This window comes from Pleurodeles waltl, chromosome 4_2 (assembly GCF_031143425.1).
Source record: "Pleurodeles waltl isolate 20211129_DDA chromosome 4_2, aPleWal1.hap1.20221129, whole genome shotgun sequence".
In the NCBI taxonomy this organism is placed as follows: Eukaryota; Metazoa; Chordata; class Amphibia; order Caudata; family Salamandridae; genus Pleurodeles; species Pleurodeles waltl.
The window spans coordinates 466,491,758-466,505,366 of record NC_090443.1 but is presented as its reverse complement, the minus strand read 5'-3'; the positions used below and the strand labels follow the sequence as shown (position 1 = coordinate 466,505,366).

The window sequence follows — 13,609 nt, the reverse complement described above, 5'->3', positions numbered from 1 at the left end:
CCATGAGAAATCATCTGTAAACTGGTGTCAGTAAACCAATCAGTCTCCGTTCAGGTACTGCTCCTTGAATTTGATCTTACGAGTGCCTATGTTTCTGCAATGGCAAATAAAGTGCGCTGGACTTAGTGCTTATGTCACATTACAGAAAGCACACTAGGAGACATCTGGAGGCAAAAAAATCTTTTTAACACCAGAAAAAGAGAACACGTTTATTGAAAACGAAAAAATGTATTTTAAATCCATTGGAATGCAAAGTGGAATATGTATCCACCTCGACACCAGCACAATTCAAGTTCTTTAAAAAAAAAAAACTCTAGCCCAAGAGTAAGTCACTTAAGTGACATCAATCATTGCATGCAGGTAAAAATGTACAAATCTTCATTGTCTGCTAGAGACAAAGGAAAATGTCACTTGCCCGTTAGACATTTGTTTGTGGCATGTAGTGCTGTATATTCATATGCTCTGCATAAGTTCGCCATCTAGTGTTGGGTCCTGAGTTTTACAATTTGTTTTTCTCCAAAGAAGCTTTTCGAGTCACGGGATCAAGTGACTCCTACTCTCAGTGATACTGCGCATGGGCATCAAGTTTTTTGTTAGATTGTTTGCCCGCAGGCGGGTGAGGAAAGGAGTGTAGTGTAAGTAAAGAGAAAGAGGTGTCCAAGCAACATATTTATATATTTACAATATTTACATAGTCATCTAACTGCAACGACTATAGGCATCTGGGGAGGAGGGAGGGTGCATGTGAATGTCACAAACAGACGTCTACTACGTCGTTCTATGCCATGAGTGGCTGTAGATACACATGCTCAGCATAACAGTAGAGCAGTCTCTCCATAAAAACAATGGCTAGCCTGTAGGAGTTGCAGTTCACTGAAAAAGTATTCTGAGCACTGTCTGCACTGCATTAGCTTTCTGGTGTGCTAATACAGCTACACAGTAGTGTTTAGTAAACGTATGTGGTAGAGACCATGTAGCAGCTTTACATATATCTGCTATGGGAATATTGCCTAAAAAAAGCCATAGAAGTACCCTTCTTTCTAGTGGAAGGTGCCTTGGGGGTAATAGGGAACTGCCTGTTGGATTTAACATACCAAGTTTGAGTACATTAGACTATCCACCTAGCTATACCATTTTTTGATATTGGATTACTCTTATGAGGCATTGAAAATGCCACAAAAAAGTTGTTTAGTTTTGCTAAACTCTTTGTTTCAGTCAATGAAGTACATGAGAGCACTTTTAACATCAAGTGTGTGAAGAACTCTTTTAGCTACCGGGTCAGGTTGTGGAAAGAAGACTGTTAATTCAATAGACTGGTTGAGATGGAACTGTGAGACTACTTTAGAAAGGAACTTAGGGTTTGTTCGAAAAACGACTCTATCTTTGTGTAATTGGAAGAATGGTTCTTCTAAAGTTAAAGCCTGGAGCTCACTTACACATCTGAGGGAAGGGATAGCAGCTAGGAAAGCCATTTTCCATAAAAGGAACTGCAAAGGGCATGAATGAAGTGGTTCAAAAGGTGAACCCATGAGCCTAATAAAAACATTAAGGTTTCAGGATGGTGCCGGAGGCACTCTGGTATAATGACTCTTTTATGGCCTTCCATGAAAGGCTTAGTTACCAGAATTCTGAATAAAGAGGTGTGTTGTCGGATTTAGAAATATACAGCAATAGCTGCTAAATGAAGATGAACAGATGTGTATGCCAAGTTTGCTTTCTGCAAATGTAGCAGAGCACAAACAATGTCTTGAGCCGAAGCTTTAAGAGGGTCAATTTGTTTAGGTTGACAGTAGCAGACAAAACTTTTCAATTTTGCAGCATCACACTGTCTAGTGGTTTACATGCTTCATTTAGAATATCCATACAATCTGGTGGTAGTCTCAAGTAAACAAACTCTTTGACTTCAGGAGCCATATCCAAAGGTTGAGAGACGTGGGGTCTGGATGCCTTATCTGCCCTTGATACAGAATTAGAAGGTGGAGCCTCCTAGGGAGCTTCATGTGTGGAACTAATGATAGACCCAGAAGTGTAGTGAACCAAGGTTGATGTGCCCAGGTGGGAGCCACAAGTATCATGGTGAGAGAAGTTTGTCTCATTTACCGAATTAGAATTAGAATGAGTGGGAGAGGCAGAAAAGCGTAAGCAAATATCCCTGAACAATTCACGCGTGGACCATTTTCCTTTGACTGAGGGTGTGAGTACCTGGATGCGAAGTTTGGGCACTTTCTATTTTCTGCAGTAGCGAAGAGGTCTATGAGGTATTTCCCACCAAAGGAAGTACTCTTGAAGGACTTGTGGGTTGAGTTCCCATTCATGGACTTGTTGCTGCATCCTGCTGAGCAAATTGGTTGTCTGCACCTGGGAGATATTGCGAGATATGTGAATGTGGCGGTGAATTGCCCATTTCCATATTTCCTGAGCAAGATGTGAAAGCTGAGATTAATGTGTACCCCCTTGTTTTTGCAGATAATACATAGCTGTCATGTTGTCTGTACGGACTAGAACCATTTTGTGCAACAGATGTGGAAGAAAAGCCTTTAGTGCTAGGAAGACTGCTTGAAGGTCCAGGTAACTGATATATAGGGGCTGATGACTGAGATCCAATATCCCCTGTATTGTGAGGCTCCGGAGGTGAGCTCCCCAACCTGTCTGTGATGCGTCCATACTTAAAATCATTTGAGGCACAGGGTCTAAACATGGCTGTCCCTTCAAGGTTTGTGGTATTCCACCATTGCAGAGAGCAGTGAGTCTGGTGGTCCAACAACACTAGATCTTCGAGGTGACCTGTCACTGAGACCACTCACGAGACTGACACTGCTTTAGGGGAAGCACGTGAAGTCTGGCATTAGGTACGATGGCAAGAAGCCATTATCTCTCAGAGACGCATGAAAGTTCTCACTGTGTATGTGGGGGCTTGCTGTAACTGCAAAATTAAAAGTTTGAAAAGTCTGAATATGAGCTGGGCTTGGGTATGCTAGTTCTTATGGCCTATTGAGCACTGCCCCCAGATACGGCTGCGTTTGCAAAGGTTGGAGATGGGATTTTACAAAGTTGATTGTGAACCCTAGTGTGTGAAGATTTTCTGTTAGCTGAGTGTGATGCTGACACTGCTGTAACGTACTGGCTTTGATAAGTCAATCATCCATGTAAGGGAGGACATGAATGTGTTATTGTCTGAGGTATGTGACAACTACTGCCAGACCCTTTGTGAAGACCCTGGGAGTGACAGTGACTCTGAAAGGTAAAACTTTGAACTGGTAATGTTCCTCCGCAATCACAAACCTGAGATATTTGCGGTGTAATGGGTGTTATGAAAGTAGGCGTCCTTCAGATCTAGAGCTATCATAAAGTCACCCTGCTGGAGCAGTGGAATGACATCTTGCAGAGTGACCATATGGAAATGCTCTGCTAAAATGTACTGATTTAATGGTTTGAGATCTAGAATTGGCCTGAGTGAACCTTCCTTCGTTGGTATCAGGAAGTATATGGAGTATACTCCTGATCCTTGATGTAACAAGAGAACTGGTTCTATAGCCCCTTTGAGAAGGAATGATTGAAACTCTTCTTTGAGTAGAGTAAGATGTTCTTGTGAGAGTCTGAGTGCGAAGGGGAATGTTTGGAGGAGTGGAACTGAGCCCTAACCAGCCTTAACCATGTTCAATAATTGATAGGACCCATTGGTCCATGGTGATATCAAACCATTGTTGGTAGAAATCCTTGAGCCTTCCACCTGCAGGCATGGTGTAAGATGGTGGAAGGTGAAGGTAGTCACGGACGGGCTTTGAAGGCAGAACCGCGAGAGGTGGATTCTTTACCTCTCCCCTTGTTGCTACTGTCTCTGTAGAATCTTTTAAAGAAACCTCTGGTATAGGAGTGGGAGGCTTGTGTAGTCTGAGAGACGGAAGGCTCTGTAGATGACGACCTAAAGCACCCCCCGAATCCTGAGCGCTGAAAAGTACCACGTTGTGTAGTGGTTTGTAGTGTCTCCATTGCGTTTTCATTATCAGTGTTCTTTTTTCCATTTTCCATTGTGGCATCCACTTGGGGCCCAAAGAAGTGTTCTATCTCAAATGGCATATTAAGTACTGCCTGTTGTACTGGTTTGAACTCTGAACACCTAAGCCAAGCAAGTCTGTATGATGAAATTAGTGCTAATGCCACGTGCAGCTGTGTCTGCAGCATTTAGTGCACACAAAATGAAATTTACGTGATAGCCTGACCCTCTGAAACTATTCCTTGCCCCCTTTTGTGGTGTTCGTCAGGGAGGTGCTGAAGGAGATCCTCCATTTCGTCCCAGTGAGCCATATCATAGCAGTGCTTGTAAATTTGCAATATGCCAATGATTGGCTCCTTGTGCTACTACCCTCTTTCCTGCTGCATCTACCTTTTTGCTTTCTTTATCAGGAGGGGATGAATCCTGTAGATTGACTATTAGCATGCTTCCGTGCAGTAGTTGCCACAATAGAATGAGGAGGGATTTAAGACCATGTGAACAGAGGGGCTAGAGGTGCAGGCTTGTCTTTTTCATCAACCCTAGGGGTGTTCACTCGCAACCTTACAGGCTCCTTAAAAATGTCATCAGCGTGACGCAGCATGCCAGGTAGCTTGGGGAGAAACTGGCTCTCTTTATGTGCAGACGTAAGAGTGTCAAATAGGAAATCCTCCTTAAAAGGGTCAGTGCGTAATTGAACGATGAAATGTGAAATGCTGTTGCCCTTGTTATCTATCACCTGCTGATATGAAGTAGAATCCTCAGGTGGTGATGGTCATGCAGGGTATAGATACGGATCATTTGTTATTATGGGATCCAGATCATATGAACCCCAGGGTGCTTGGTCCTGGAATGTGCCCCCTAAGTGGTCGTCCTGATGTGAGGGTAAACTGTGGTGATAACCCTGTTGTGGGAAAGTTAGGAGGAGGAAGGGAAGATGGAGAACTTGGTGAATGTGAAGGAAGAGTCTGGGAGTGAGTTGAAGCCTTGTCCTTAGAGGCCTTCTTTGGAACTGGAGCAGTGTCCAGCGCCTCTTGAAAGGTTAACGTCTGCTTTAGGCGGACAGGAGGGAAGCAATAATTCAACCTGTTTCTTGTTGAATATGGAGCTGGTGCTGGTGAGTGTTCATTACTTCCAAAATAGGCTCCGCTGGTGAAGAAGTGGCAGAAGACTCACTGGAGTCCTTCTGAGATGCAGTCCTTTGTTCCAAATGTTTCAGAACCGAAGTCTGGGGTCGGTGTGAAGGGGTCGGCTTCGAAGCTGATGTGGAGGCTTTTTTGCTCAATGCTTAATCACTTGGTGCAATGGTTCAGATCAAGACTGAAGCAATATGTGGTCTCGAAAAGCCAGAGGTAGATGCCAAAGACAGCTTGGTCCTGGCTATTTTTGGTGCAGGGCTGTGAGGCGAGACATCCGAAGCAGTCTTTCGGATCTGACCATGGTTCGAAGGCAGAGGCTGTCCAGCAACCTCTTTGTGGGGCTTTTTCGAAGTCTTTGTTTGGGACATAGGGGTGATTTTACCTACAGGTTGAGCCGACGTCACCTACTGACCTTTGGTGTCGGACTGCACATCGGAATTGGAGTCCTGGATCGAGAAGGCCTCCTCTTACTCTTCCTGGACGTATTCTTCCCTGAAGATATCAGGAGTGTCATCTGGAGTTTTGCCCGCCATTTCCAACCGACGAGCTCTTCGTCCCAGAGTGCTTTCTTCAAACTAAAGGCACGGCCTGGTGGTACAAGTCAGTTCATTGTGATCGGGGAAGACACACAAATTACACACCAGATGTTGGTCTATATGTGGAAATCTAGAGTGGCATCAAGGGCAAAACCAAAATGGAGTATGTTCCATTAGCCGTGCATAGACCGATGTCACATGTGCGGAGTAGGCCTGAGATGGGGCGAGGACTCCCCGAAGGGCAGCGAGACAGCCCAGAGTCTAAATTTCAGACCAACCACAAAATAGAGAGAAAATGCAATCTAAATACAATACTGTTGTTGAGAGAAAGACGGAAGAGAAATGGTTTGTACCAGACTGAGCCGATAAAACGGAGCAAGAGGAACAAACGTCTGAACCCAACGGCGGACAGAAAACAATCTAACAAAGGACTCGTGCCAAAGCTCAATACCACCGAGAGGAGGAGTCATTCGATCCTGTGACCCCAGAAGCATTTTCGAAGAGAAACAAATTCTAACACTCTGGACCCAACACTAGAGGGCAAGCTTATGCAGAGCATGTGTATCTACAGCCACACATGCCAGCGAACATATATTTACAAAAGTATTTAACTTTCAATCTAGAACATGGTGTTAGGTGGTCTATTGCGTTACTCAAGCTAGGGGTATTCCTCTCAATGCCTATAAAAGTCATTGCTACAACTCCACAGGCTTGTGTGATTTGTGTCAGGGATGTATCCAGGATTGAAAACATATGCTCGACATCTGCCCTGAAGTTTCAGCAGTGCGCCATAGTTATATCTCTGCTAATATCTTAGGTACAGCATAAAACGTATAAATGAAATGCTAAGATTTATCAGGTCTTCCCCAAATGGATTTGTATGTTATAATGTATTCACATTTTTTAAATCATTTTTGATATTATTTGAAAATATTTTTTTATATTTAATAAATAATGTAACATTATTTTTATAATCTGTACGCTATGCTCCCAAGTTTGACTCTGGTAGTTCTATTTCATTTTATATTGTTGATACATATCGGGGTGGTACTAATCAATAAAATCTTCGACTTGACTTAACCTAATAGTGGATATTAAAAGAAGCTTTCTTCCTGAAGCTTTAGAGATGTTCCCATAGTACCTAAATGATACAAATAAGAGAAAGACTTCCACATTCTGGTGTAGCAGATTTGGTGTATATCTGCATAAAAATCTTTCATGAAGTCCCTTGCACCCCTAGTGATATGTAAGACTAACAAATGAAGGAGCCTGCTTCAGAGCATCTAGGGAAGTAACCTTTTTTTTTTTTTTTTAAATCAAAAAGTATGATTCTTGCCTGAACACTGCTGCTTATGTCTAGGCCTTAATTCCAAGTAAAGAGACAAGGGTTTTATTGTAACACATCACCGTTTCCCTGGCAGATTTCAGCAAGTTGAGCCTGCTGAAATTTATGGGGGAAATTGCCTGGAAAATGGCACAACACGCAGAATTTGGCCAGTTAATTCCTGATTCTGCATGTTACGCATAATTACCAACAGATACATTTGGAACAGGAGGTTTCTATCCCAGTGTAATGAAATCTACTGGGTGCAGTAAATGCCTCACCCTAAAAAATCCTCTTGTAATCAGAGCCTTTGATTGTTGCTTGGCTTTAAAAGCCTGTGAAGGTTACCGGATCAGAATCCACAGAGAAGCTCAATCTTTCCTTAAGAATGTAGAAGTAACAGTTGAATGAGTGGTTATCACTGCAGGGCCCATCCTCTAAATCTGATACCTAGCCACAAAGGATAGTTAGCCCAGAATGGGGCCTAGTCCAAACTTACAGAGACATAGCCAACATGACTCCATGACTGCTACAGGTACTGCCGGACCAGAGGCTTCCACTCGCAAGAAAATGTCTGAGGAAACAGATTTAGAAAAAGGAAACAAGTCCAATACATCCGTATATGTTGATTTCATAGTATGGAAACACCTAAAAGAATACCAATGAACCAGTTCAAGATTTGACTTAATAGAATCTTTATCTGTTGACTTATTTGATGTGAACAAATACATGGGTCAAAGGGTCAAAGTCACCACCCTCCCTTCTTACCATCAACGCAATTTTAATTTCTGTGAGACCTGGATCAGTCACAACATGCATAGAGCCATGGGAGAAGGTTTAGCACTGTGGAAAAGATGAGTAATTCACTGCATTTGCAAGAGATGTGGTCACTGGCATGCGCTATGTCACAAAGGTTATCAAATGCGTGAGGGCCACATGATGTTAACCTGACCACCCGCTAATGACTAAAGGGAATATGTCTAAGGAGTATTACTATATGGGGAGGATTGCCTAGATCTGAAGATATCGTTAGAAGCTATAAAATGGCCAGGACCAAAACACAGTAAGGTTTAGTATCTACACCAGGGTACTGTTGGCAGTAATGTAGAAACACAAAAACAGAGAATGCAGAAACTCTGGCAGAGGAATATATACCAGGGTCAGCTCCTGGACGGCCCCCATCTTTAACTACAGATCTTCTATCTGAACCATGTCATCTCTGGAAGTGAAACTCGTCATCTTAGAAGCGGAAATCTTTGTACTGAGAACTTGTTGAATGGACTGCAACACCATCCATGTACAAGCTCAAACTGGCAACAGAGTGAATCAAAACATGAAGGAGACACTGCTGGCAGAAATATACACAAAAGATGGATCAATGACATAACAGAGTACTTGCTCGGTCTGTAACCTGATTTCCAGATGGGTTACCTGAACATTCTGTGGCAAAAAGGGCAGTGGAATTCTGCAATGCCCCACATCTTATCCACTGGAACTGGGTCATATTTCTGTCTGCATTTCCGGCACTTGGATACCTACAGTAAAATGAGCATCAACAAATGTGACATGCACAGACAATAACCTAAACTTGCTGAGCTGCCAAAATGTACATTTTTTTTGTTTTGTTCTATCATTTATTTCAATTTTGCTGTTTCCATGGCATGAAGTGTTACAGGAAAAATATATTTAATTTGCAAAAGAGTATGTTACTTCTCTGATGCTCCATGTGCCTAGGATATTAATCAAAAGCACTAATATAACCTCTGAAGATCTCACATTAGTTCCCAAGTCCAGGCAAAACTCACTTTGTATGAGATCAAAGTGTATATAAAATATATGAATAAAAAACAACTTTGGTGGAATTATTACTTCAAAGCTGTGTACCCTATATTACACAAACGGATGAAACTAGGAACTGGCCAACGTTAAGTAAAAGCAGGAAAGGCAACACATTTAACTGCAGTATCAGTTAAAAGTAATTACATGTCAAACATTATCAGCACATAAAGAATGCAAATTAGAGCACAGGCATTGTTCTACATGTGTACTAGCTGAATGCATACACAGAGAGCACAAGACCCAGACAACAGCTGACCACACATTTTGTGAATTGTGTTTGTATACTTGGAAGGTGAAAAAGGTCTATAACTTACACCAAGAAGGCAAAGATTTAGATACTCAGCAAGTGAATCATGATTCCCTAAATTTATCCCCTGTCCCCCCCCGACAAGAACATGGTGGCGTACAGGTCGTTATGGACACTATGCAGTCTTGGCCTTTTGTGTGCTTACAAAATGTACTGGGTGTTGTTGTGTTGTATTGCTTTCACTTAACTAATTAGATAACACATCAGAAACCAATGATTTCTAGGGACCGTAGATAGTGTCCGTAATGAATAGATTTGCGGTTGTCACCTTATTCAAGAGTGGAAAGCTAATTTACCTCACAGGGACCTCTCTGTTAACCTCTTGTTTTAGTTACTTGGTCTCTGCTTGTTCCTTGCTGTCACTATTTCAGCTTTAATGATCAACACAAAATAGTTGTTGGCCCCATTACCTGCTTCCTCTCCGGCACTCTTCGCCACCACATGTTGTCACAGGTCCGACAGGCAAACTGCTTATCGCTGGAAGGGATCCAGTTCTTGTTGGCATTGTTTAACATACGTAAGTTCTTCTCAGTTAGAGGAAGACTCTTTAGTGTCTCTGCAATTTCCTAAGGTTCAAGCAATAGTATGTAAATGTAGATCTAGATGACTCTCAGAATATATAACAACTATGCAAGAGCAGCAGGGATTGCTTGATGTAGATGCATACACTCTTAAGCCCAAGTCCACCTCCACTCTCCCAACCCCAGCTTCCCCTCCAATCGCTCACTGGCTGTATCTTTTTCACACTTTACAGTGCTCTGCTGAACCCTTTACAGTGCTCTGCTGTCTTTTGGCTAGGTTTGCACTATACATATTATCACATACATTCTAAAGAATGCAAAATTGCAGTGGCACTGCTCATAATCTTTAAAATGATTGGTGCAAATGAAACACGTACATTCACTGAAACTGGTCTGTGTATTCTTGGAAGTTTTTAATTTAGATGAATGAGGTTAAAACATTCTATATTGTGGTCACACTCCAAAAATCAAGCAGGAACAGACACATATTTGGGAAGCCGTTCATGTCAAAATTACAGCTTCCGACAGGACACCTCATGAAATGCATAGCGTGCTGCAAAATGAATATGACACACCAGAATTAATGTACTATGTGTCAAAATAATAATGGTACCTCGCAGAGTGAATCTGAATTGAACCAAAACAAATATGAAACCTGGTAGAGTGAATATGCTACTTAGTGATTAATATGAAAAACATAGACTCTGAATTGAATATGAAATATACTGAAATATATATCAATTATACTGAAATTAAAATGGCCCTCACTGCAAACAATAAAACAATCACTGAAACAAATACAATATTCATCAAAAAGAATGGGACGGTTCTTGAAATGACTCACATATGGTGAGAGGAATATGACTTACATTGAAATGAATATGATATGACAGATTGAAATGCATGTAAGGTAGTGAAATTAATATATTATAATCTGAAAAGAAAATAACGCACAATGAAAACAATATAATGTACACTGAAATGAACATTAAATATGTTGCAATTAATTTGATTTGCATTGAAATGAATATTACCCAGATGGCAATGAATATAAGACAGATGGAAATGAATAGGAGATGATTGAAAATGAACATTGTTTATGTTGAAATTAATGTAACCCACTGAATTGAAGTTGACACGCTTTCAAATGAGTATGACCAAAGCAGAAATCCTCATGACATTTGGTAAAATGAATATGGGGCGCCTTGAAATTAATATGACAAATATTCAAATTAATATGATATATGTTAAAATGGATAAGTAGCATCTTAAAATTAATATGACAAGTGTTAATATGAATATGACATCCATTGAAATAAATATAACATTGATTGAAAGGAACATAAGACATGTTAAAAGGAATATGACATGAGTCGAAATTAATATGACCTTCATTAAAATGAATTTTGCGTTTTAAAATTAATACAAGTAATGTTAAATTGAATATGACATTTATCACAATGAATATGGCTTGCATTGAAAGTAATATGATATACATTGACATGATTATGATATGTGTTGCAATGGATATGATTCATGTTAAAATTAAGATGTGTTAACATGAATGAGGCATCCATTGAAAGAAATATGATACATGCTAAGATGAATATGACATGCATTGAAATGAATATAAGCTCCACTGAAATGAATTAAACTGAATATGACCAATGCTAAAATGAAAATGAAACCTGTCAAAATGAATGTTAAGCTTTGAAATTGATATGATACACTGCAAAATAAATATTGCATATATTGAAATTAATATGACTTATGTTGAAATGGATATGACCCATGTTAAAATGAGTATGACAGGTGTTAAGGTGAAGATGACAGCCATTGAAATGAATGACATTAATTAAAGGAATATGATACTTGATAATATTAATATAATCCACTTTGAAATGAATATGACACCTGGTAAAATAAATATGGCCCACATCAAAATTACTATGACATTCTGTAACATAAATATGACACTTTTGTAAATGAATATAAAACTGTGAGATAAATGGAGCATGCTTTTAAATTAATTAAGCACATATCGAAATGAAAGCAAGCCATACTTAAATGAGTATGACCCCTGTTTAAATGAATATGGCTTGCATTGAACTGATATTGATTTGCTTTTAAATTAATATTACATACTGAAATTAATATTACATATATCTGAAAAGGTATGATAGGGACTAAAAAGAATTAACTAAAATTAATATACTACGCATTTAACAGAATATAAATCAAGGTAGCAGCCTTTACCACACATCCATTACACATATCCATTTGCAACGCAGGTAAGTATTTCTACATTTGTCACACAGTACTTCATCATGCAAGTAAGTGTTTTTGTAAGTAACATAATAGTTTATGTATGCATAGAGGTAAAGGGAGGTGTTAAAAATGGGGTCTCTAGTTGGCAGTGGTTTGCACCCTGTCCAAGTAGGGACCCTCAATCTAGTCAGGATAAGGGAGTAACACAGCTAAGACAACCCCTCCTGACCCCCTTGGCTGCATGGCACGAGAATTCAGGCTTATCTTAGTGGCAATGTGTGAAGTATTTGTAGACATACAGTAACACAGTGAAACCATCATAAAGGTACTCCACAACAGTTTAGAAAAATAGCCAATATTTATCTGAGTAAAACAAGACCAAAACTACAAACAATCCACCATACACAAGCAAAGATACAATTTTTCAAAGATTAAGGACCTCATTACGAAATACCACCACATCCCAGCAGGTGAAAATGAAGACCATAAAAGAAGCAACTCACCCACAGGCAGTGTTACACATCCTGTGTTGCCATGGAGCCCATCACACACATCCTGCTGTAGGTGCTACTCATCGATGGACTCACACAGCACCCACATTGCAACACAATGGAAGGCCAATAGGATGCACAATAGTTTGTGAAACAAATATCCAAAGCTCACAATGCAAACAATACCTGTACAATAGGGATGGCGGCATCAGGAGCATTCATGGAAGGAGGCTGCCCTGGGACACATTTCACTTTGCACATGCCTCTCTAACAGCATTTGCACAGGAACTGGTCCTTCATGTATCTCAGCCACAAACAATATTTGATCCAAGTGACATGCCTATCTGCCAGATGTGTGAGTGCAAGTCAGGAAAGCACACTTAACAGCAACAGCACGGGCCAGGCATCTATATGAAGTACCTGTAGGGTACACACATCAAAATGGACACATGGTCAGTCATATGTAAAGAAAGGTAGCACAATTGAACACCCTTCATGTGTGGACAACCAAAACTCTAGCTTACACGCGTGACAAATATACAATCCGTAACAGGGATCTAACACTATACATACTGACATTGGCCAACCAAGATAAAATACTTACCCTAGCAAACATAACACAATACAATGACACCCCAATTGGATCAACACCCTCATATCCATACAATGAACATCTACCCTTAACTTGGGTGACACCAGCACTGCCCGCAAAGTCGGATTTTGCAAATGACAGCAAATTGATCAGCAATCAGGGTGAAATACACACAACTGTAGGCAAACACCACACGTTACTCAGGAACAGCATGAAGGTAGAAAAGTAATGGCAGGACAAATGTGTACCCAGCAAAAAAACAACTTGGGTTTATTCAATTCAAATGCTGAAGAGCAAAGGCCATTGGCCAGTCCATGCATATTACTGTTCCCAACCTTGACTCCAGTCACTGCCAGGGAACTGCCACAGGAAGGGGTATCAAGTGGGCAGACAGGCACCTCAGGGATCATCCTTGGGTGAGGTGTGGTCGGATTTGGGATGTGAGGGTTTGGGTTTGAGGGGGCTTCTTCTTCAGAGGAGTGTGCTTCTTCTTGGGGGGAGAGGTGTGGGTGCTTGCAGGTGGGGCAGGTGTGACAGGTGAGGATGTGGAAGGGATGGGTTGGGTTGGGATGTACGTGAGGGCCACATGGCTTTGGGAGGG

The 13,609-nt window shown here is 40.8% G+C and overlaps 1 protein-coding gene across 1 annotated transcript in view; it reads right to left on the bottom strand.

Moving 5' to 3' along the window:
* Positions 1–13,609, bottom strand: part of SHFL (shiftless antiviral inhibitor of ribosomal frameshifting) — a 121,571-nt gene that overhangs the window by 47,527 nt on the left and 60,435 nt on the right. The window contains exons 6-7 of the mRNA XM_069231789.1: positions 9,547–9,702; positions 8,422–8,525 (exon numbers count right to left, since the gene is read on the bottom strand). Of these exons, the coding sequence (XP_069087890.1) occupies positions 8,422–8,525; positions 9,547–9,702 (260 nt within the window). The remainder of the gene's footprint in view (positions 1–8,421; positions 8,526–9,546; positions 9,703–13,609) is intronic.